Source organism: Hypanus sabinus, chromosome 22, assembly GCF_030144855.1.
Source record: "Hypanus sabinus isolate sHypSab1 chromosome 22, sHypSab1.hap1, whole genome shotgun sequence".
Lineage (NCBI taxonomy): Eukaryota > Metazoa > Chordata > Chondrichthyes > Myliobatiformes > Dasyatidae > Hypanus > Hypanus sabinus.
The window spans coordinates 57,949,891-57,974,445 of record NC_082727.1 but is presented as its reverse complement, the minus strand read 5'-3'; the positions used below and the strand labels follow the sequence as shown (position 1 = coordinate 57,974,445).

General features: G+C 39.5%; 1 protein-coding gene across 1 annotated transcript in view; it reads right to left on the bottom strand.

Annotated features, from left to right (window-relative positions):
* Window positions 1-12,818: 12,818 nt before the first annotated feature.
* LOC132379653 (thioredoxin-dependent peroxide reductase, mitochondrial-like) overlaps window positions 12,819-24,555 on the bottom strand; it is a 13,262-nt gene continuing 1,525 nt past the window's right edge. The window contains exons 3-7 of the mRNA XM_059947830.1: window positions 23,679-23,820; window positions 19,283-19,418; window positions 18,753-18,856; window positions 15,565-15,730; window positions 12,819-13,786 (exon numbers count right to left, since the gene is read on the bottom strand). Coding sequence (XP_059803813.1) covers window positions 13,733-13,786; window positions 15,565-15,730; window positions 18,753-18,856; window positions 19,283-19,418; window positions 23,679-23,820 — 602 coding nt within the window. The 3' untranslated portion in view covers window positions 12,819-13,732. The remainder of the gene's footprint in view (window positions 13,787-15,564; window positions 15,731-18,752; window positions 18,857-19,282; window positions 19,419-23,678; window positions 23,821-24,555) is intronic.

Genomic DNA, 24,555 nt, shown 5'->3' with positions numbered 1-24,555 from the left:
ATGGAAAAGAGTACAGTCAACATTTCGGGCCTTTCAGCAAGACTGGAGAAAAAAAAAGATGAGGAGTCGGAGGGTGGTGGGAGGGGAAGAAGAACCACAAGGTGATAGGTGAAACTGTGAGGGGGAAGGGTGAAGTAAAGAGTTGGTAAATTGATTGCTGAATAGAGATTCGGGACTGGAGAAGGGGAATCTAATAGGAGAGGACAGAAGGCCATGGAAGAAAGAACAGGGGGAGGAGCACCAGAGGAAGGTGAGAGCAGCTAAGGAGCTAAAGTGAGAGAGGGAAAAGGGGATGGGGAATGGTAAAGGGGGGGGGGGAAGCATGACTGGAAGTTCAAGAAATTGATGTTAATGCCATCAGGTTGGAGGCTACCCATACAGAATATAAGGTGTTGCTCCTCCTTAGTGTGGTCTCATCAGGACAGTAGAGGAGGCCATGGATGGACGTCTGAATGGGAATGGGAAGTGGAATTAAAATAGGTGGCCACTGGGAGATTCCGCTTTTTCTAGCAGATGGAGCATAGGTACTCAGCAAAGTGGTCTCCCAATCTATGTCAGGTCTCACCAATATACAAGGGGCCACATCAGGAGCACCAGATACAAAAGGTGACACCAACAGACTCACAGGTGAAATGTTGCCTCACCTGGAAGGACTATTTGGGGCCCTGAATGGTAGTGAGGGAGGAGGTGTAGGAGCAGGCGTAGCACTTGTTCCACTTGCGAGGATAAATTCCAGGAGGGTGATTAGTGAGGAGAACAAATAGTCAAGGGAGTTGCATAGGGAGCAATCCCCATGGAAAGCAGAAGGGGGTGGGGGGAAGGATTTATTCGTATGCATTTTTATCCTTACATTTCTTTAATAGTGTGCACAGAATTAATTCCCTTATCCAGGTAAACCTGGGGGCAATTTTTCATGCAGCAGAGGAACGAACAGACGAATGGCCAGCTTGCCTCTTCATGATGTTGGTTGACAAAGGAATGTTGGCCATGAAAATTTCTTGACCAAATATTTTGCAATTTGTCTCAGAGGCTGATTGCACTTTAGACACTACCACAGACACAGTGTTACACACTTATGTTCAGGATTACAACCCTAATCAAAAAGGCATATTCTAAATTCCAATAAGGAAAGAGACATTGTCAGAACCTACAATATGTTGCAATAAGACTTTAATCTTTGAATCCTGTGATCTAAGCATTCCAGAGAGGAAAGAACAGTTTTACTTGTTGCTACTTCTGAGTTGGGGGGAGGGGGGTGACATCACTCTGCCTAGCATTCCAATGCAAGATAATGGAAGATATCTGCAAAAGTAGCTTTGCAAGTTATTGCGCTGTTGTCTGATTGAAAGCAAAGCTGAAAGTCTAAAGATCAAAAACAGATGAAGATTTTCTGCAGATGCCTCAGACTATCAGTCTGAAATGGCTTATATTCAGACCTTGAATGAAGGGCTGTTTCAAAAATAATAACTAGAAACAGTTTGAGATTTACCTATACATATTGTGCTCCGATCCAGTTTCAACCCTGTATTCCAAAAACAATTACATTCTTATAGTTTTACACTGATTTTAGCTGTCTTTGTTTCACAACGGAATACAAATGCTAAGAACTAACTTTGATGGTTTTCAATTGACACCAATTTCCATCAGAACAGGCCAGCATTGACAAAGGTAATCTTCAACTGTCCAGTTAGAAGGTAGCATAACAGAAAATAAATTGCATTTATAAATGTTATCAAGATTTTACCAACTCTATATTGATTTTCAAATTTCTGTTTTGAATGAAAATGGTCCCCCCAAAAAAAATAAAATTAATGTTCAGAGAAATACAAAGTACAAGATGTGATATTAATTCACTTGAGACCTCAATATGCTATAACATTTACTCAAACTAACCAGCAGGGGCTGCTCAATGTTACAATATATATTCCAATTGACAACTAAGACAGTCCCTGATAACAATCCTGCTTGTCTCAAGCTTCTCCTCATAGGAATTTAAAGTGCTGTTGTTGATTCCCAGTTTATTTTAAATCTCAATTCAAAACTATTCTGTTTTGAGAACTTAAGCAATAACCCAATATCATACTGTTGCGAAATCTTGTACATTTCCTAACAAGTAATAACAAAGAATTATATTTGAAAACACTTCAAGCATCACACTTCGTCCTTCCAAAGTAAACAATTGGTGTTTGGGCCTCTGGTTTGTCGAGCATTTGCTCTGTGCAAAGCTTCATGGATTCAAGTCCCACAGCAGGACACAAAAGTGTGCAGAGACGACTGCATTATCAGAACTGCTAGCTTTATATGAGATACTAAACTACTGCTTTCTCAAGAAAAATAAATGATTCTAGGGAACTTTAAGTAGAGAGCAGCAGACTTATGCTACCTCTTTCAACATTATTACAACACTTAAGTAGTTGTTTCTGCATCATGGCTTGCTATGTGTAAACTGATCACCATGTTTCCCACTTTACAGCAGTGAACGTAATCATGTATCACTTCCAATTATTATAAAAGAGTGTGTTGTATTAATCTTTGTAAGATATTGGACGAAAGTCTGAACAGTTCCAAGTGACACATTAACTCTTTGTGAGTTTGCAGCATGTAAGGTGTCTGTATAAGTTAAACACTAGGTCTGTTAATGTCTAATATTTGCTGATAGCAGCTGGATTCTTTCCTGGACTCAGGGGCCAACAGCTTGAGAACAAAAGACCAAAGAGTTAGTCTGTTTCTGCATGTCTCTTAACACTTGTGGAACCCCTATCGAAACCATGCTGAGCTAGTCTCTTGAGATTTGACATGCTTCAGGTCAATATTATGGAACATTAGAAGCCTATGTTTGTAGCTCAGTGAATACCTAGATCCTCAGTAAAATGAGGATTAGCCTTGGGATAGTGCTGCTGGTAGACTATATTAATCATTACTCATATCAATCATACTGGAATCCAGGGGTTCCCAACCTTTTTTATGCAATGGATCCTTACCATTAACCGAGGGACCTGTGGACCCCAGGTTGGGAACCCCTACAATATATCATGGCAATAAATCTTTCTTCAAATGCATCAACCCAATCCATTTATGATTATAACTTCTTATGAAAGCCATTCAGTTAACCATGTACACTTTTTCAAACAGAACAATTACTCCCAACTTGCCCATTAAGCAAAAACCACAGTCTTAATGGCACACACTGTTCCTTGTTATCAAATTTGTTCTGCTAGGCTCTGAGATTTGCCAGTCCATATGAGGACCTGAACCTAGTTTAAAGGCTGACACACTCATGAATAATACAATTCAACTTCTTGAAGCCCATAAATAAATTTTATTCCCATATTTGCTACTTAATATTAACTGGCCACAGCCATTTAATTTTATTCACACAAGCTATTACGCATAAGGATCTTGTCTTGCTAAGATAACCATATAACCATATAACAATTACAGCACAGGAACAGGCCATCTTGGCCCTTCTAGTCCATGCTGAACACTTACTGGCCAATAAAATAATGGATGCATCCACAGACTGCATAATAAAAAAATGAGTAGGTACATTGCAACATCCAGACAAATCTAAAGTATGCCTAACCGAAGAATCCAAATGTCATTAGGAAAATTACTGCATTTAGTCTATGTTTAAACTGGTAAGAAACACACTATTATTGAAGGCATTTGGACACAAAATAAAGGATTTGCACGGTGATTATATTTATATTAAAGAACGACCAAGTTGTGGGTTTGAACATTCAACGGTCTGCTGGTCAAAGTTTCAAAAGGGTTTTTCCTTCTCCGAATCAGTTATCAGTGGCTGCCAGTTTTTGTATTCCAGGTGTCTTCACCTACCTCACTTACCTACGTTAGTTTGTCACTGCATGCAAAAATTATCTGGTCACTGCAAATGAGGACAGATTCCGGACATCAAAATGATAACATAAAGGAGAATTCAGTCATTTGGAGTAAGAAGTTTATTTGCTCAGTGTTCATTTGGAACACTGAGCTGAACTGAATATGCCTGGACTCTTTCGATTTTGTGTTTTATATTCTGTGTTTTCGCTTTTTTGTTGCAGTTTGCATTTTTCTGCATGTGGTTGGGGGGGGTGTTATTTTCTTTGAATGGGTTCCATGGTTTTCTTTGTTTTGGTGCTGTCTATGGGGAAGGTGAATCTCAGAGTTGTATGCTGCAACCATACTTTAACAAATAAATGTACTTTGAATCCTTTAAATCTTGAAACTAAATAATAATCCCTAACACCAAAATGGAGGGCAATGGAGCACAACCTGCCTGCGTCTAGTTCTTATTGGTATGGCATTCCTTCACTTTGTACAAAATAGAAAAGTATGCCTTCAGGGTAACCATGCTGACTTTATTGAAAATAACATTAAAAGCAAAATGGTGCAGATGACAACAATCTGAACTATAAAGTGAGAAAACATGAAAATTCTTATTATGAAGCAGACCAGAAATCTGACAAAGAGTCAAAGAATGTGAACCAAAATAAGAAAATCACCTTTCTAAGTTGGCAAGTTGCAGAAGGAATAAAGGGGAAAATTGGTTCAAGGCTCACGAACTCTAGAGCTTTATAAAATTCAGCTGCAAAATGTCAAACTCAACAAAATCTGGTGAAAGGAAGGGTACATAGCAACAGTCTAGGATTACACAGTGGAGGGGAAGGAGCAGAGAGACAGCTCCTGCAGAGTCTACACAAGGACAAGGGGCATATGGGCACCATCAATGTCACAAGTGCACTTTCTTTTATACTGCAAACACAAATTGAGCCACAGCATAACGTTAGACCATTGAGAAGAGGGTGTATTTAATTAAATGTTTAATTGCTATTTTACAAATTAAACTCAAATTAGGATGAATGTCAAGCATTATGACAGGCTTAGATTCAGTAATTTTATTTTTATTTATTTATGTATTGAGTAGGACCTTCCAGCCCTTCTGGCCATGCCACCTAGCAACTCCCTATTTAACCCTAGGCTAATGATGGGACAATTTACAATGACCAATTAAACTACCAATCGGAATGTCTTTAGACTGTGGAAGGAAACCGGAGCACCCAGAGGAACCCAGGCAGTCATGGTGAGAACATATGAAGTTCTTACAGGGAGCGGCAGGAATTGATCCCAGTTCGCTGGTAATATAGAGAATATATTAGAGAAAAACTAAGAAAACTACCTCGGGAAGCTTTTACTCAGAATTTTAATCAGAGGCCAGAGCCGATGATCATAATTTGGCTACAACCGGGCAACTTAATTAGACCGTTATAAGATCTAATGGTAGGAGCAGAATCAGGCTGTTCAGCCCATCGAGACGGCTCCACCATTCCATCTGAATGCCACATGCAAGGTTACTTTAAAGGCAAAATCAAAGATTGTTGTGTGAGATACTGATCGACTTGAGGTACTTAAGAAAAAATTTTAAGCATGTAAACAAGACACTGGAAATGCTCAGAAAGTTGGGAAGCATTCATGGATGATCATAGCTAACCATTCCAGGTCAACATCCTTCCATCAGATCAAGAGAAAAAAATTCAATAGATTGCAAATTGCAGTCGGTGTTGACATATCAGTACAGATTAGAAATAACATCTCCTCTTCACTGACAATCAACTGAGGTGCACCTCAAGGATACATGTTAGCCCACTGCTCTACCCTCTCTACACCCATGACTGTGTGCCTAGACACAGTTCAAATGCAAACTATAAATTCTCCAATGACAGAACTGTTTTTGGTGGAATTGCATATGGAGATGAGGAGGCATACAAGAGTGAGGTAGATCAGCTGACCGAGTGGTGCCCCTACAACAACCTTGTTCTCAATGCCAGGAAGGGGAAGTCAGGAGAACACTCACCCATCCTCATTGAGGCCTCAGCAGCGGAAAGGGTGAGCAGCTTCACGTTCCCGGGCATCAATATCTCAGGTGATCTTTTCCTGATGCAATCATGAAGAAGACACGCCAGCAGCTATATTTCAATAGGATTTGTTGAGTACACCCAGAAAAAAGTAAGTTTCATGGTTATTGATGGTGACCCATTATGAACTTTGAAGTTTAAGGGGACTTAGTATATCACTAAAGACTCTAGCACATTTCGACACGTATTGTTGAGAGCATTCTCACTGCTTGCATCACTGTCCGTTATGGAATCCCCAAGAAAAGCTGCAGAGGGGTGTGGACTCAACCAGCTCTATCACCGGCACTAACCTCCCAACTCAAGGACTTCTTCAAAATACAACATCCATCATTAAGTACCCTCATCATCCACAACATGCTAACTTCTCACGACAGGAGAAGTACGGGAGGTGGTACAGGAGCTCGAGGACATGCACTCAAAATTTTAGGAGCGAGTTCTTCCCCTCCACCATCAGATTTCTCAATGACCCTTGAATCACAGACACTATCTATTTTGCTCTCTTTTTGCACTATTCATTTATGTTTTGTAACATAGTAATTTTGTATGCATTGCACGGTACTGCTGCCACAAAACATTGCATTTCATGATGTATACTCAGTGGCCTCCTTTTAGGCAACCACTGACTATATGTTCATGGACTTCTGCTGCTGTGACTCATCCACTTTAAGGTTTGATGTGTTGTGCATTTAGATGCTCTTTGCACACCACTTTTGGCGATCATTTGTGTTACTGTCACCTTCCCATCAACTTGAACCAGTCTGGCCATTCTCCTCTGACCTCTCTCATTAATAAGGTGTCTACACCCTCGGTACTGCCACTCACTGGATGTTTTCTTGTTTTTCACACCATTCTCAGTAAACTCTTAAGAGATTGTTGTGTGCGAAAATCCCAAGGTATCAGCAGTTTCTGAGATACTCAAACAACCCCGCCTGGCACCAGCAATAACTGCACGGTCAAAGACACTTGTATCATATGTCTTCCCCCATTCTGATGTTTAGTCTGAACAACTAAACCTCTTGGCCATGTCTGCATGCTTTTACGTATTGAGTTGTTGCCACATGATCAGCTGACTATCTACTTAAGTTAGTCAGTATGTGTACTGGTGTACTTAATAGAGTGGCCACCAAGTGTATGTCAGTGACAATAAGGCAAACACAAGGAAATTTGCAGGTGCTGGAAATTCAAGCAACACACACAAAATGCTGGTGGAACACAGCAGGCCAGGCAGCATCTATAGGGAGAAGCTATAGATGTTAACCGTTAGTCCTGATGAAGGGTCTCGGCCCAAAACATTGACAGCGCTTCTCCCTATAGATGCTGCCTGGCCTGCTGTGTTCCACAAGCATTTTGTGTGTGTCAGTGACAATAAACCTGATTCTGATTCTGAGAAAAGGCTGGGGAAAGAGAGAAAAGGGAATTGATCTGAATGCAAATTCAATTCCATATTCTCACTTAATCCCAGTAACCTTTCACATTCTTACCTATCAAAAGTTCATCAACTCAGCCTTTAAAACAGTGAAATACTCCAACAGCCTTTAAGAGAGTTCCAAGAACCAACAACTTCCTTTAAGAAAATATTTTGCTCTACTTTACTTTATGGTCACCAAACAATTGATACTAGAGTGTACAATTATCACAGTGATATTTGATTCTGCGCTTCGTGCTCCCTGAAGTACAAGTCAAAGTAAATATAATAAAAATTTAAATTATAAATCATAATTAGAAAATAGAAAAGGGAAAGTAAGGTAGTGCAAGTCAGGGACGGCCCAGATCTGGGTCAGGATCCGTTCAGCAGTCTTATCACAGTTGGAAAGAAGCTGTTCCCAAATCCTGCCGTATGAATCTTCAAGCTCCTGAACCTTCTTCTGGAAGAGGGACAAAAAGTGTGTTGGCTGGCTGGGTCATGTCCTTGATTATCCTGGCAGCACTGCTCAAACAACGTGCGGTGTAAAGTGAGTCCAAGGATGTTAGATTGGTTTGTGTGATGTGCTAGGCCATGTTCATGATCTTCTGCAGCTTATTCTGGTCTTGGACAGGACAACTTCCATACCAGGTTGTGATGCACCCTAGAAGAATGCTTTCTATTGTGCATCTATAAAAATTAGTGAGGGTTTTAGAGGACAGGCCAAATTTCTTCAGCTTTCTCAGGAAGTAAAGGCGCTGGTGGGCCTTCTTGGCAGTGGACTCTATCTTCTTAACTGGGAAATCCTGTATAAACAAGTGACCTTTAACTTTTGATTATCCTAGAAGAAAATTATCTCTGCATCAAGACTTCAGTATCTTCTGCTTTAAGTAAGTCTCTTCTCATTCCTCAAGTTGTCAGCGATAAAAGCCCATTGAACCTTTTCTTAAAGGACAACTGACTATTTCAGCTATTAGTCAAGTAAATCCCTCTAAGCTTTCAATGCATTTACAACCAATACTGTGCTTTGGGTGGCCAGGGTGGAGATATGCATTTACAAAAAGAGGTGTAAAGCACTCCTTCTCTCCTCTAGCCTGCAGGTGACCTTTGGGCAAGGTGTAACACTTACTTAGCCTCTGCCAATCAGGGTCACGTGAAGCCATGGGAGCAGGTGGTAGAGCAGCTGGTGCACATCACAATTCCTGGTTATGCGAGCACCAAGCAAACAATCTCTGAAGAGCATTGATAATGGCTGGAGTCACCCATCTTGTAAAGACACTGCCCAGAAGGCAATGGCAAACCAGTTCTGTAGAAAAATTTGCTAAGGGCAGTCATGGTCAAGAAAGGACCCTGATCACCTATGTCATATGACATGGCACTTAACAAATGAATGGACTTTACACGGCCCGCCTGATGTGGCCTCAGCAATAGCCCACAGAGCCTAACCTTTCAATTTGGTATCCAACTCCGAGGATTAACATTAACATTCCCTTAGCTTTCCAAATTACTCACTGTACCTTTTGCAGATATTCCCTAGGATACTTAGATCCCTTGCTTCTTTATTTGCATTCTTCCTGACAGAATGGACAACTTCAAGTTTACAAATGACCACAAGAAAGAAGTTCAAAAACTAAGGCTAAAGTGCTCTTTTGCTGAATTTCCTGAAACAGTTGGACACAGAAGGCTGTACCATGTCCATATATAAAAGCAAGGTACTTGTTCAACACAGAAAAAGTACAGTAGGCCTCCTAAACCTTCAATCCTCTGCCACTCAGCAAGATAAAGGTCACCTTCTACCACAGAAATTGATGAACTTCTTTCAACTAACTCTAAGATAGAAAACAAAATACTTTTTTTCCTATACTGTCTTAAACAGACTAGTAAGGTAATTATTGCCGCATGTACTGAAATGTAGTGAAGAAATTTGTTTTGCATGTCATCTATACAGGTCACTTCTTTACAAAAGTGCATTGGATTTCTTGTACTAACTGCGATTGCCTGCAAGAAAATTAATCTCAGGGTTTGTATATGGTGACATATATGTACAAACCCCATTTCCAGAAAAGTTGGGATATTTCCCAAAATGCAATAAATACAAGAATCTCTGATATGTTAATTCACATGAACCCCTATTTAACTGACAAAAGTACAAAGAAAAGAATTTCAATAGTTTTACTGACCAACTTAATTGTATTTTGTAAATATACACACATTTAGAATTTGATGGCTGCAACACACTCAACAAAAGTTGGGACAGAGTTAAAATAAGTTTGAAAAGTGCACAGAATATTCAAGTAACACCGGATTGGAAGACTCCACATTAAGCAGGTTAATTGGTAGCAGGTGAGGTATTGTGACTGGGTATAAAAGCAGCTCAGTCTTTGCAAGCAAGAATGGGTTGTGGCTCACCCCTTTGTGCCAAAATTCATGAGAGAATTGTTAGTCGGTTCAGAAGGAACATTTCCCAACGCAAGATTGCAGAGAATTTAGGTCTTTCAACATCTACAGTACATAATATTGTGAAAAAATTCAGAGACATCTCAGTGTGTAAAGGGTAAGGTCGGAAACCACTGTTGAATGCACGTGATCTTCGAGCCCTCAGACTGCACTGCCTAAGAAACCGTCATGCTACTGTGACAATTATAGCCACCTGGGCTCGGGAGTACTTCAGAAAACCATTGTCACTTAACACAGTCCATCGCTGCAACCAGAAATGCAACTTGAAACTGTATTACGCAAGGAGGAAGCCATACATCAACTCTATGCAGAAACACTGGCAAGTTCTCTGGGCCTGAGCTCATCTCAGATGGACCGAAAGACTGTGGAACCGTGTGCTGTGGTCAGATGGGTCCACATTTCAGTTAGTTTTCGGAAAAAACGGGCGTCGAGTTCTCCGTGCCAAAGATGAAAATGACCATCCTGATTGTTATCAGTGAAAGGTGCAAAAGCCAGCATTTGTGATGGTATGGGGGTGCATCCGTGCCCACGGAATGGGTGAGTTGCATGTATGTGAAGGTACCATTGACTCGGAGGTGTATATTAGGATTTTAGAGAGACATATGTTGCCATCAAGGCGACGTCTCTTCCCGGGACGTCCATGCTTATTTCAGCAGGACAATGCCAGACCATATTCTGCTCGGGCAATAACAGTGTGGCTTTGTGGACACACAGTGCGTGTGCTTGACTGTCCTGCTGCCAGTGTAGGTCTATCTCCTTTGAAAATGTATGGTGCATCATGAAGAGGAGAATCAGACAACAGAGACCACGGACTGTTGAGCAGCTGAAGTCTTATATCAAGCAAGAATGGACAAAATTTCCCATTGCAAATCTACTACAATTAGTATTCTCAGTTCCAAAACAATTAAAAAGTCTTATTAAAAGGAAAGGTGACGTAACACAATGGTAAACATGCCTCAGTCCCAACTTTTGATGAGTGTGTTGCAGCCATCAAATTCTAAATTTGTGTATATTTACAAAATACAATTAAGTCGGTCAGTAAAACTATTGAAAATCTTTTCTTTGTACTTTTGTCAGTTAAATAAAGGTTCACGTGTTTTAACATATCACAGATTTTTGTTTTTATTACATTTTGGAAAATATCCCAACTTTTCTGGAAATGGGGTTTGTACTTTGATGATAAATTTACTTTGAACTTTGAGGTGCTTAAGGGAAAAGGGAAAATCTTACCACTTATTTTGAAACTTGTGATTCATAAATCTGGTAAAAAGAACCTCCCAGCCCGTCAAGCCCAGTAAGAATTTTATAAGTTTTATAAATTCTCCTTTCATCTTCTACTTAAACTCTCCGTACACAACACCACCTCCCCAACCCACCCTTTTACCCCACTCCCACAGATGTTTCTAAATTACAATGCAAAGGCCAAGCTAAGAGTCAGAAAGAGAACGAAAGTGATAGGCAATCAGAAGCTTGGGATCGTATTGCAACAGTGAAGTTTTCCACGAAGCAGTACAAGTATTTTGTGATTTACGTGTAGATTATGCACCAGAAAGACACTTTGTTCAGCAATATTTCATATATTAAAAATATTAGATAAATTACATTATACATTGATAGAATCTTCATGGAAAAATTGAATGGTAAATGGAAAACTCACATGTTAATCAGTGGTTAGTAAATATCACACAGTAATCAGCTAGGTATAATCTGAAATTGCTGTTTTACCTGGAAATTGCAACTGGACAGTGGGAAAGGGCTGTAGGCAGGAAAGGACAGGCTCCTCATGGGTCCTCTCCTCTTCCCTTTATCCTATGGTCCACTCTCCTTTCCTGTTAGATTCCTTCTTCTCTAGCCCTTGACCTTTCCTACCCACCTGGCTACATCTATCACTTTCCAGCTAGCCTCCTTTCCCTCCCCCCCCCCCACCTTTTTATTCTGGCATCTTCCCCATTCCCTTTCAGTCCTGAAGAAGGGTGTTGGCCCAAAACGTCAACTATTTATTAATTTCCTGACCTGCTGAGTTCTACCACGTACTAAAGCTACTGCCTTGGCATGCCATACAAAAGGGATGATTATTGGAGGAGATGGAATGCCCTGGAGGGAATAATAACTTCAGAATAACAAGAGGGGAGAGGAATGTGTGCTTCATCATATCGTCACGTTAGTCATAAAAATTGCAAAAGACTCTCCACTGCATTTATTGGCTGAGTCACTAGCAAATTCTCCAGCAACTTTTGCATCACGACAGTACAAACAGATAACTCGTTTCCGAATCACACACAAATATTTCCCATAGCTGAACGTTCATGACCTCATGAGTTTTTGGTGTAGCAGTTTCTACTATTTTGTTAAGCCTTTCAACTTTAAACAAATCTGCAGTTCTTTTGCACTTCACGTCCTTTGCTTCTTTTGAATTCGACACAGTGTATCAATTTTTTCCAATAAAAACTTAGTAAGCTATCTACAGGATTTGAAACAGATCTTTGTAAACTTTACGATATGAACACTGTTCACCAAAGATGGCTGCCGCCATGATGCAGCTGTACAAACCAGAACAGGTTTGCCTTGATAAACAATTAGAGATGATCTTTCCAAAATGTACACACTTCTTTTAGCAATTAATAGGATAGATGCAGAATCAGTTTCCTCTGCCTGGAGGTGTAGAACCAGAGATAAATCTCAAAGTAACCCATCCTTCAGTGATATAATCATAGTAATATTCCCCTTTACTTTGTTAATACTGTTGCCTAAATTATAGGAAAGACAGCCAGTCATTTTAGCAGATATACTTAATCTTGGAAGAGAACTTCTACTAACAAGACATGTACACAAATGAATTTTCCTGTAAGATGATCTACGTTGGTAATACCAGATACAACACAAAATGACAATCTTTTAATTACCAATAATGCACAAATACTATGTACAACTCTTCCCAAAGATTCATTCAGTACCAAATAGAATGTGGCTTGGTTTACATTTTTGAAAAATTGCATAATGCTCCGCAGCACTGCAATGGCTTGGAAAAAAAATTGGATGACAACAAATTTAAGAACTCATACCTTTATTTAGAGTAGAGTATCGGGTATAACTTAGTATTACAGAATTAAATGCAATTTAGGTGATTATATTTCAAACTTTCTTGTACAAAGAAAACATTGTTTAATTTTGTGATTCATTAGTTGGTACAGAATTTCTCTTCTGGTTTACTTTAAATGAACATCATATTGTACTGTGCAAAAGTCTTAGGCACATACCTATATAGCCAGGATACCCAAGACTTTTGTACAGTATTATAATTTTAAGTATTGCACTGCACACTGCTGCTGCAATAAACAAGAACAAATTTTATGATATATGTGATGATAAACCTGATTCTAATACCAGTCTCTACTGTGGACTGAGAGTGGGAAGAGGGCTAGGAGAACGAAATCATGGTTGGGAAAAAGGGAAGGAAGAGGAGAGGGAGTGGGAAGCACCAGAGAGACATTCTTTAATGAGCAACAAACCAATTGTTTGGAATCAAATGACTTTACCTGGTGTCTCAGTGCTGAGTGTGTCAGCATCCATACCACCCCACACCCCTGGCACTCCTTCTCTGCCTTTTCCACACTGTTCTCAGAGAGCCCCATCCTTGCCATTCACAACATCCTTTGCTCCCGACAGATATACAAACTTGCTCTCCACTCCATATTGACAACTCCATACCGTGCAAAACTCTGAGGCACCCTAGCTATATATATGTGTCTAAGACTTTTGCACAGTACTGTATTAAACAGCAAAGGAACATTCAGTAGTATAGTTTTTATTTTGCACATAAGATTCAATGATTAAACATCAGGCCTATTGCTGACTCTAACTTTATGTGACAACTTATCCCAGATAAAGAAAACCTCCACCTCCAAATAGTCATTCTGTCCAAACATCAAAATACACCAATAAAAGGCATGGATATTAGATGTTATTCATTGACTTTTGAAAAATATTCTTTGGAAGCTTCTGGGGATGGCTTGATCTGTAAAACAAATGGAAGGATTAATAGACAAATATGTTTTTATGGTATAATAAAATATTATAGAATGAATATAGTCCCAAGAAGTTTAACAATAATTTAGAAATAATGACACTTATACTGAATCTGCTTCATTTGTGTTAGTCTGGGAATTAAAATTAAAATTCAACTTCTCACTAAAATCAAAGAATGAGGAAATTCTGCAGGTTGGGGAGAGAAGTAAAAACCAGAAGATTAAACTAATAGAACTGTTATGAATGCACCACAGCTCTGAGGGGCCAAAGGGGCGGGGGGGGGGGGGGGAGCCCCCTCCTTTGTGAGAATCGCAAGATCACTATTGAGTCCGTTCAGGAGACCCAGGAAATGGGAGAGAGAGACGTCCCGAATACCTCGTTCCACCGCGATGCAAAATAATGCTACATTGACCATTGTCTCCTGGAGAGCACGTTTGTGGATTGGGGACTATGCTACATGCAAGCCCTCGGGCAAAGTGGGCTGGTTGAGAGAGAGATTGCATCATCCCAACCTGATTGACATCTGAGACCCCTTGAGGAAGTATAAAAGAGGGTCTGGGGGAACACCCCCTTTAGACACACCAGAAGAAACGCTAACGATCCCGTAGTAGCGGGTAGCCATTTGAAGGAAGTCACGTGCGTTCGATTCCGTTGCTGGAATTGGTGACTGGAACCATGGAAACCAACTTTTAGCTAACAACGGGGAAGCCCGCTCCCCTGACTCAACAGATTCGCTTCATAAAGACCCAGGCAAGTTTCTTTTCTCACCAATCTCTCTCTCTCTCTAACAAGTGAAAACCCAGCGGTCCCCCCCCCCCCCCCCACCAAAAGGCTGAGGCCTGCAGGAACTGAGTGACGTTTATATTTCCATCGGACAATATATTATCCCCTAGACAAATGATCGAGCTGTTTCTTATTGATGGTTATTATTAGACCCGCGTTTTTAGATTGAGTAGTGACGACGTATATTATCTGAATGTTTGTATTAATCTTATTTTTGTGCCCCTTCATAAATAAAGACTTTTAAAAATAATACCATCAGTCTTCAATGGACCTCTCTATCTTTGCTGGTAGGTGATCCAGTTACGGGATTTCGTAACAGTACAATAGAGTGATTTAGTCGAACAGATGGAAATATAATTTCAACCTCCCGTTCCACACCAAGTTGCATATGTCAGCCAGAAACCCAAGGCAAGATGCCAAATACCTTCTGAGGTAATTGAAAATTTCAGGGAATGGTACCCCAAACTATGAAATCTCAGAAAACCCATTACTACCTAAATTTGAAAGTTTGCTTATAGAACATCACCAGGATTTAGCAAATCAAGTGGTATTTTAATCCCATTTGCTGTAAATACAATTTCAGTGAATGCGTATCAAAATGCTATGAACTACCAGTTTCCAGAGCAATTCTACATACAATAGAATTGTTCATTCATATTTCAGTTCAAACTGCTCCTTTATTTTCAAAACAGGACTTGAAAAGGGACAAGCAAGGTACCACATTAAAAGGCATCTAGCTTTTGTTCTACTGAAAGCAAGAACATGTTTGAGCTCATATTGATATCACAGCTACCCACTCATTAGGAAGTTAACTAGCATAATTTTAAATTGCTTGACATTTGAAGAAACTGCAGGAAAATATAACTTCTGTAAATTATGCAAAACTTAAGTTAATTGCTTTACAACTGAATTGTTTGCTTGGCCCCACAAAAGCTTAGCCCTACTCATTTATTGAGCTGCTAAATTAAGTGCAAAATTACATACCGTTGGAGAGTTAGGGGTCCACTCTGCTGGGCAAACTTCTCCATGGGTTTCAACAAATTGAAATGCCTTAACTAAGCGCAGAGTTTCTTCAGCACTGCGACCTACAGGCAAATCATTGATGCCTACGTGCTTGATAATTCCATTAACATCAATAATGAAGAGGCCTCTGGTAAAATAAAATTTAGAAAAGTTACTATTTTTTAAAATTTTACTTCAAAGACTAATCACATTTTACTTCATGTCAGAATTGAAGCTGTAACTTCCCAGGATAAAAACATTAAAATAATCTGAAAAATATGAATATTCAAAACTAAATCGGAGCTCTCAATTAGCACATGGTTGCTTTATTTCCCATTTGGACTTCACTCTTAATCAAAATGATTAGATGAAATCTGCTTCGCAAAATGAAATGAACGGTAAGCATGAAATGTCTTATTCAAGAATAAATTTGCCAGCATAGCTTAAAAATACGGACAAGTTTAGGTCACAGATACAAGATAAAGAAAGTAGAAAGAATTCTAGGTAACTGAAACATATTATTGCTTCATAGCAAAAACATCTTTGCTCCAATCAGCTTAAACGCTAACACAAAATTCTAAGTTTTTCCTTTGCTTTAACATAACAAGTACAATAACAATTTGCATGAATAGTGTTAACAAACAGGTACAGGGCCAGAGAGAACCGACAACAAAAACAGACATTTAATTCAATCATAAACATTTAATTTGGGGTGATCACCTAATTCAAAGAGTGAACAATAAATAGATGCTTGATTGACTTTAACATTAATCAGTATCTTCAATCAAGGGCAGACCAATGACAAGGAGCATCACTTTTCTCTTCTAATATCTATTGTTGCTGGTCTATGGAAATCCCACAAAGTGCGACACTTGTTTATTACTGTGGAGCTTTGTTGTAGAAGGCACAGCCATTACCCTTTTGTAAGCAGAAGGGTATAATTCATAACAGCGAACTAAGAGTCAAGCTCTTTGAGAATGCCAACCAATTAGTCCTCGCTCTATACCCATTATCTCTTTAAGTTTTGAAATATACATTCAATTCACTCTAATTTCCAACACCAAGAATGTGCATTGACTGATGGAAATGATTTCTGTACAACTCTCTTTGATCTGGCTTTTGACACAACACATCTGAGATTTTGGTGCATTTATCCTTTATTTGTGGGAGTTAGGTGTACTTTAGTTTTAAAACTTTCTACATTCATTTGTATCTGAAAACCATTCCAGTCACCAGAACTTGGCTCTTCTCCATGTCTCTGCTCTAAGTGTTGCACCAGGCAAGCCTGCATATCCAATCTCAATGAAGAACTGCTGTCTGTTCTCTGGGACTTCAAAAGTTAATCATGACAGTGAAAAGGAAATAACTTCTACATGCGGCTTATAGTCATGGTGGGGTCTTTTTTAAAAAAAATATCCCAGATCAAAGTTAACTATGGGAACTTACAAAGGCCCAAATTAAATCCAACTTTTTTTTGGGATATGTGATTGTCTCTCTCCACTCTTTGTACAACTGTATTGATTCTGTTCCTTTCACTTAGACACAAACAATGCCTTCAGTTTTGTTGCTAATTTCCAAGCACCTCTCAGCTTCACGTGGTCCCTCTCTGACTCTTCCCTTACAGGATCTGTGTTTCTATTAAAGGAAGTAAGTACATACTTTATTACATACATGTCACCATAAATGCACCTGAAATTAGTATTTTTGCATGCATACACAGTAAGCACCATCTGTTACGAAACAGAATTTCCCAGCTATCTTGACAATGCTTCTTCCTCCCCTGCTTCCAATAAAGACTCCATTCCATTTTCCCGTTTCCCCATTATATTTGCTCCAACGATGAGACCTACTACACCAGAGGTTCCCAACTTTTTTTATGCCATGGCCCACTACCATTAACCGAGGGGTCCGTGGAACCCAGACTGGGAGCCTCTTATCTTCCATCTTTCTAAACAGTGGCACCCCCGTCACAATAGTCAGTACCCTTGAATGCTTTCCATGTTTCCAAAACCTCTGCTCCCACACTCTTTCCTGAAGTACAGTTCTTGCATTCTGTGTCTCCAGTATTTGTATTCAGCAGATTCTCCTTTGTAATTTCTCCCAGCTCCAGACATCTTTTTCTCCCCAGTCATGCCCCTCAGTATTTTGAAGGGACCAATCTTTGGTGACTCCTTCCCCCATTATTTTCCACCAATTACTCTCTTTCTTCTCGCACATACCCACACAACTGCAGGAGATGAAACACATGTCCCTCAGTCTCTTCTCCATCCACTGTTCAGGAAAAGCAGTCTTTGCAGATTTGCAGGTGAATCAGCAATTTGCTTACACATCCAGTCTTGTATACTGTGTTCACAGGTGGTCTACTTTTTAAATCTGAGAAACCAAAAGCAGATCAATCTGCAGAGAACCTGAACTCAGTACGTATGGGCTACCCCCGAGTTTTCTGTTCCTAGCCACTTTAACTCTTCATCTCACTCTGGCCCCTGTATTGTTATAACAAAGTCTACTGCAAGCTTGAGGAATATTACCTCATCTTCAAACTGAACATACTGCAGCTTTTTAGATTCAACATTGATTCAAAATTCTACAGTGCCAAGTAACTTTACTTCATGACTTATACTAGAATAGGGCTCAGTTCTTTTCTCCTCACTACTATAGCCTTGCACCTTGCAACATCTTAAACTTTTTGTCTGCACTATTATTCTCTACCTCCCAACATTGACCTTTCCCAGGACATCTTTGAATTACACATAATAGGCTCCAATGTCATTCACATGCACAAACCAGATTCCAAAAACTGGCACTCAGTTCAGAGTGCCGTCACAGCAACAGATTATCTGCGGGACAGATAATACATTGAAGAATGTTCTTTAATGACTGTATGTCTAACATCCTCACAAACTCATGGGAATCCCTGGTCTGTGACTGTTCAAAGTCAATGAGGAGTGTTCAGGATGGCAGCCAGAATCTCAACTATTCACTGGGGACACACACACCCAGTGAAATGGCAGAAGCAGTGCACCAGCTCCCACATTGCCCATTCATCCTGGTCATTAAGGTTCCCCTGCTCCACCAGTGGCAGAATCTGCAGGTCACACAATCATCTCATCAGCTCTTTAATATCTGAGGGTCTGAAGTGGAAGCTCCCCTTACAACACAAAATATCTTACCTTAGAGCAATACCAGCATTTTCCAGTAGCACTCCATAATCCCGTGAGATTTGCTTTGTTATATCGGACAGCAGTGGTATATTCATGTGCCCTAGACCCCCACTCTGGAAGAAAAGAATGAATATTGGAGAAACTTAACCAAATGCATAAATTTAAAAGATATTTACTAGTAAATTAAAATAACACTGACTTTGAAATATAATTCTTATTACCTTCATAGAAACAAACTCAATAATTTCTGTATTCCTGCCTCAATAAAGTACAAAATTCTCCCATCCCAAGATAATTTAGAGAATATTATTTTGTACAGATCTTAAGAATTTGTTACCTTATAACATATTACATTTGTGAAATAGTCTGATAAGACTGCTTAATTTTCAACACCAAAACTTGAATGTGTTGCTGAAAATTCAGAATATTAATTACATTCTTAAATACTAAGTTACATAATTATTGCACAAAAATTTAACAAAAATTCATTTTTAAAAATCAATTGCAGGTGTGTAAGATCTTCCTGCATGCTTCTGTACCTTTTTTGGAGTGTTGATCCAGGCAAGGTGAGAGAAATGAGAGTCTACAGAAACACCAATTACTTCACAGTTTACGTCATGGAACTCACTTGCTTTGTTACTGAAAGCAATGATTTCAGTCGGACAAACAAAAGTACTGAAAAAAAAGGATACATTTTTGTCCTTAGAAGTTATTTAAAACTACACATCTTTCCTAATCATATCTAGGCCATGTATGCAGAAAGAAACAAAAAGCTGACTACAAAAATACATCTGCCAATGCTTGTATTCTAGAAAATACTTTGATACAAAAACAGACATTTCTTAAAATTAGACTTTTGTCTATATCATTTAGCAAAAGGTAATTAAAACTACCTATTTAATTTAGCATGTTTCAAAGTTAACTATAGAAACAACATAAGCAACCCCCAGTACTTTAACTTTCCATTTTCAAATACTTAAATCGTTTGAAGCTGTTAAAGTTTTAAACACATTTATTAGAGTACTTCAGTTGTATCTTAATATATGAGCACCAATCATGACTCCATAGATTTGAGTGGTCACACAGAACAAAGTAATGCTGTTCAAATCTTAAATCTACTGGTTGTTGAAAAGGAGCTATTTCGTAAAACACAGTAAACATGCTTGCACTTTTCATGAGTTTCATCTGAAGGGACAGTGACAAATTGACAAAAGTCCAAAATTGACCCAGCAGCAGCAGCAAATGAAAGTAAATGAGTGATTTTGTAACTGGAAGCCATCATCATTGGTGGTCTGGGGCTTCAGTACTTGGTCCTTTGCTTTTCCAATGATAATGATTTAGACTTGGGTACAGACGGCACAATAAAATACATACAAAAATTGTTACTATAGGCACCATTGAGTAATACTTTAGATTGCATGAAAATATAGAAAGCCACACTGTTGGACAGAAAAGTGGAAAACAGAATTCAATCTGAAAAGGGAAATATTGCTTTTGGGAGAAGCAACAAAGCAAAGTGAATATAACGGAAGGACACTGAGGTGAGGAAGAACCATAGAGAATATGTCCACAGATCCTTCAAAGGATTTGGACAGATTGATAAAGTGGATACAAACTGCATGCTTTTTTTATTAGACAGAAGCATGCAATACAAGAGCAGGGAGATTATGCTGGAACTTATACAATGCTAATTAGACCACAGCTTGGGGTACTGCACACAGTTATAGTCATATTTAAAAAGATAACAGTGGAAAGTGTGCAGAGAGATTTTCAAAGAGGTTGAAAAGACTGGAAAATTTCAGCTATGAGGAAAGATTAGATAGGCTTGGTTCATTTGAACACACCCACTGAGGGGAGACTTGACTGAAGGCATTTGAAATTACCAGGACCAATGCTCCGGACAGAAAGTTTGAAGAAATTATTAGGATAAATAGGTGGATTTCTCCCCCATGCAGAGCGCAGAACTCTGGAATTCATTGCATGAAAGGGAGGTAAATGCAATCATCACAAAAATGTGCTTTGATGTTAACCTGGAGCTGCAAACTTTCAGAATGAGGGAGAGTGAAAAGTCAGGGGCAGGAGCTGGTGTTTGGAGTCCAGGTCAGAGGATCAGAGTTCCTGGAGGCTGGGTCAGCAGGTACTGAGCAGACCAGTGATCCCCAATTTAGCTACTCTGATCTGCAGGTCCGTACAGGCGGGAGTAATGAGGGCCTGTGACTCTACCCCACCACATGCCAGAATGGTCGTACAAGTCCGTAAGGCCCAAAATTCAAACCCATGATTGGCAAGTCCTGGGGTTGAAGCCCGAAGGTCAAGCCTGCAATCAGCAAGACCCAAGGTTGAGACCCAGAATCGGCAAAGCCAAAGGAGAAAGTCAAGATCTCAGCAAATCCCCAGAGGTACAAAGCCCAAAAAAGGTTAGAGACTGAGGTTTGCAAGTCCAGAGGTAGAATCTGAAGGTCAAGGTTGCTTGTCAAGTCTATGTTTGTAAAGGGGGTGGGTAGGTCAGAAAAAGGCTTGTTATTATGCTGCTGACTTGATTTGTTCTGTTATTCAAGATTCAAGATTTATTATCAAAGAGTGTATGCTATACAACCTTGAGATTTGCTTGCTCACACGTAGCTACAAAGCAAGAAGCCTGAAAGAACCCAATTAAAGAGGAAAAGAATTTAAAAAAAGCCCATCACTCAATGCACGAGAGAAAGAAAAATACAAATCATGCAAACGATTGAAGCCAACGACAGCATGCCAAACCAAAACGGAGTCCTCAGATCCAAACCCCGCAGCAGCATGGAATAGGTACAAAGACTCGCTGATCATATCAGTGGGTACGGAGCACAGCAACCAGAGCAGTCTTTACAGTCTCAGTGCCATGGAGATGACCATCACGGAGAAAGGCTCTCATCCCAACTGAAACCCTTTCCTTTTCGTTCTATCTGGGCAGGCATTTAAACTGACCCAACAACAGAACACCAGAAACCCTGGAGAGTGGAATGAGCATCACGGAGAGCGAGTGAGTGAATTCAGCTCTCGCCTCAAGCTGCTGCTGCTTGTGTTGTTCTGCCGAACGTTGTGAGTATGCTTTGCTTGCACCAGAACGAGTGATGACATTTGCAGGCTGCCCCCAGCACATCCTTGGGTGTGTTGGTTTTTAACACAAACAACACATTACACTGTGTGCTTTGATATACGTGTGATAGATCTGAATCTATAGATCAGAGACTGGCGTTGCAATGGGTCCAATATCATCCACTTATGTCATAAATCTTCAACAATTCTCAAGGACCATAGTGCTAAGCCTTATTTATAGTTAAAAATTATTCAAACTGTTCAACTGTACAACATCATAATCAAAAAAAGATTGAAACAGAGCCAACATTCCAGAGCCTGTCTGATGTGGTTGTTAATTTCAATACAGGAATCAACCTTCTTTCCCAAATACCAACAATATCAAATTGGATTAGAACAAATTCCAAAGTACTCATCATGCCAGCAATGGACAAAATTTTAAGTGTATGTTTATGTATAACACTTCATATAGAGAATATAGCTTTTATATCAGTTACTACAGTGTATACAGCTTTGGAGTGGCAATAATAATCAACAGCAATGCTTCAATGTTTAATAGTTCCATTTAATATCAGAGAATGCGAACAATATACAACCTGAAATTCTTGTTCTCCACAGACATCCTCAAAACAAAAGATAAACTCCAAGGAACGAATGACAGGAAAAAATTCAGATCGCCAAAGCTCCCCACCACACAAAAGCAGCAGCAAAAGCATCAACCCTCCCCCCTCACATTGCTTCAAGTATAAACAGCGAAAACATAAATGTTCTTTTCAGTATATGCATATGGACGTACAAAAATGAACATACGTTATCTACCAGAATGGGTTTAGAATGAGAAAAAGGTAGGAAACGAATTAAGACTAGAGGAAAGAAAAACATTAAAAATCCACGTCAATTAACAGATTAAATAAAACATAAGTAAGAAACTCCACCATGGACAGTGCCAAGCTTGGCTGTGAAAGAAAGGCATGGGACTAGCAACCCCATCCCATAAAGACCTAGTACTACAAAAATGCCAACAGAAGCTCCAAAACCTCGTCCTTGGGAGAGGAAGACCATAAGATACAGGAGCAGAATATGGCCATTTGGCTCATCAAGTCTGCTCTGCCACTTCATCATGGCTGAACCATTTTTCCTCACAGCCCCAATCTTCTGCCTTCCCCTCCGTATCCTTTCATACCCTGACAAATCAAGAATTTATCAATCTCTGGCTTAAATATACATCAAGGCTTGGCCTCCACAGTTGCCTGTGGCAACGAATTCCAGAGATTCATTTCTCTGGCTAAAGAAGTCCTTCCTCATCTCTGTTCTAAAAGGACACCCTTCTATTCTGAGGCTTGTGTCCTCTGGTCTTAAGACACTCCCACCATAGGAAACATCCTCTCCACATCCACTCTATCAAGGCTGTCATCATTCAGTAGGAAGGAGCAGATGGACTGCACCATGGATAACTTGAAGGACTGGCCCAAGACAGAGGACTCTGGCGCTCTGCTGTTGGTGGCCTATGACCCAGTAGGGTTGATGGGCTTAATTAAGAAAGAACTGTCCGTTAAAAAAGCTCTCCACCCACCACTTGGTTAATATTTTCAAAGTTGATAACAAAGTTTCGATATGCAGGCTTCCTTAACTCTGAACAACATAATCCCAACACTTTGTTTTGCTGCTCACAGAGATAAGAAAATATTACTTGCATGCATGGAAATAGAATACTGGAATAGTTTAGAATTTTATCCAAAATATCTATTTTAAAGTTGCACATGGCAATAAACATGATTTATATAAAATTTGTCAATGAAATTCTAGCTGAGAAATAACTTCTTTTACAGTCAAGGCCAAAGCAAAGAGCCCATGGAAATTACTTACAAATCCAGAGGATAGAAGAAAATGACCAGATATTTCCCTTTGTAGTCATCCAGGCTGATTTCCTTGAACTCACCATTGACTACAGCAGTGCCCTTGAAAAAGGGAGCAGGCTGGGTAACAGCAGGAGCAAAGTTTGAATAAGCTAAAGAGAAGGTATAAATCTTAATTAAAGGGACAGATATCAATTAAAAATGTTAACATTTAATCTTTTAAATGGAGTTCCCTGCATGCACTGTCAAATACAAAAGTCCCAATTGGACTGAATGTTATTGGCAATACAACAGCACAGTTCTATTTTACTAACTGGTCTATATGTGAACTATGTGTGTGGATTTAAAGTAAAAACAGATTTTGGCCAATTAAATTGGTTCTTTAAAAGAAAAAAGTCATCTGTAGAAAAGGCTAAAGAAGCAGATCAAATATTCCAAGGAAAAGTTCCAAAACCTAAGTTCGTAAGGTCTCATTTATTTTTTTTTAAAGTCAGAAGCAACTCTCAAAACTAATCCCCCCCCACCAATACATACTAGAAAGTTGTTGAACTTGAAGAGTCATAGAGTACTACAGCATAGAAACTGGCCCTTTGGTCCATCTAGTCCATGCTGAACTGTAATTCTACCTAATCCCATTGACCTACACTTAGACCATAGCCTCCAGTCCACATACTTAATCCAAACTTCTCTTAAAGTGTTGCAACCAAACCTGCATCCACCACATCTGCTTGCAGCTCATTCCACACTCATGCCACCCTCTGAGTGAAGAACCCCCTCAGATTTTCCTCACATAATTCACTTTTCACCCTTAACCTATGACCTCTAGTTCTAGTTTCACCCAATTTCAGTGTATCCTCTCATTGTAATTCTACTAAGATTGAAACAAG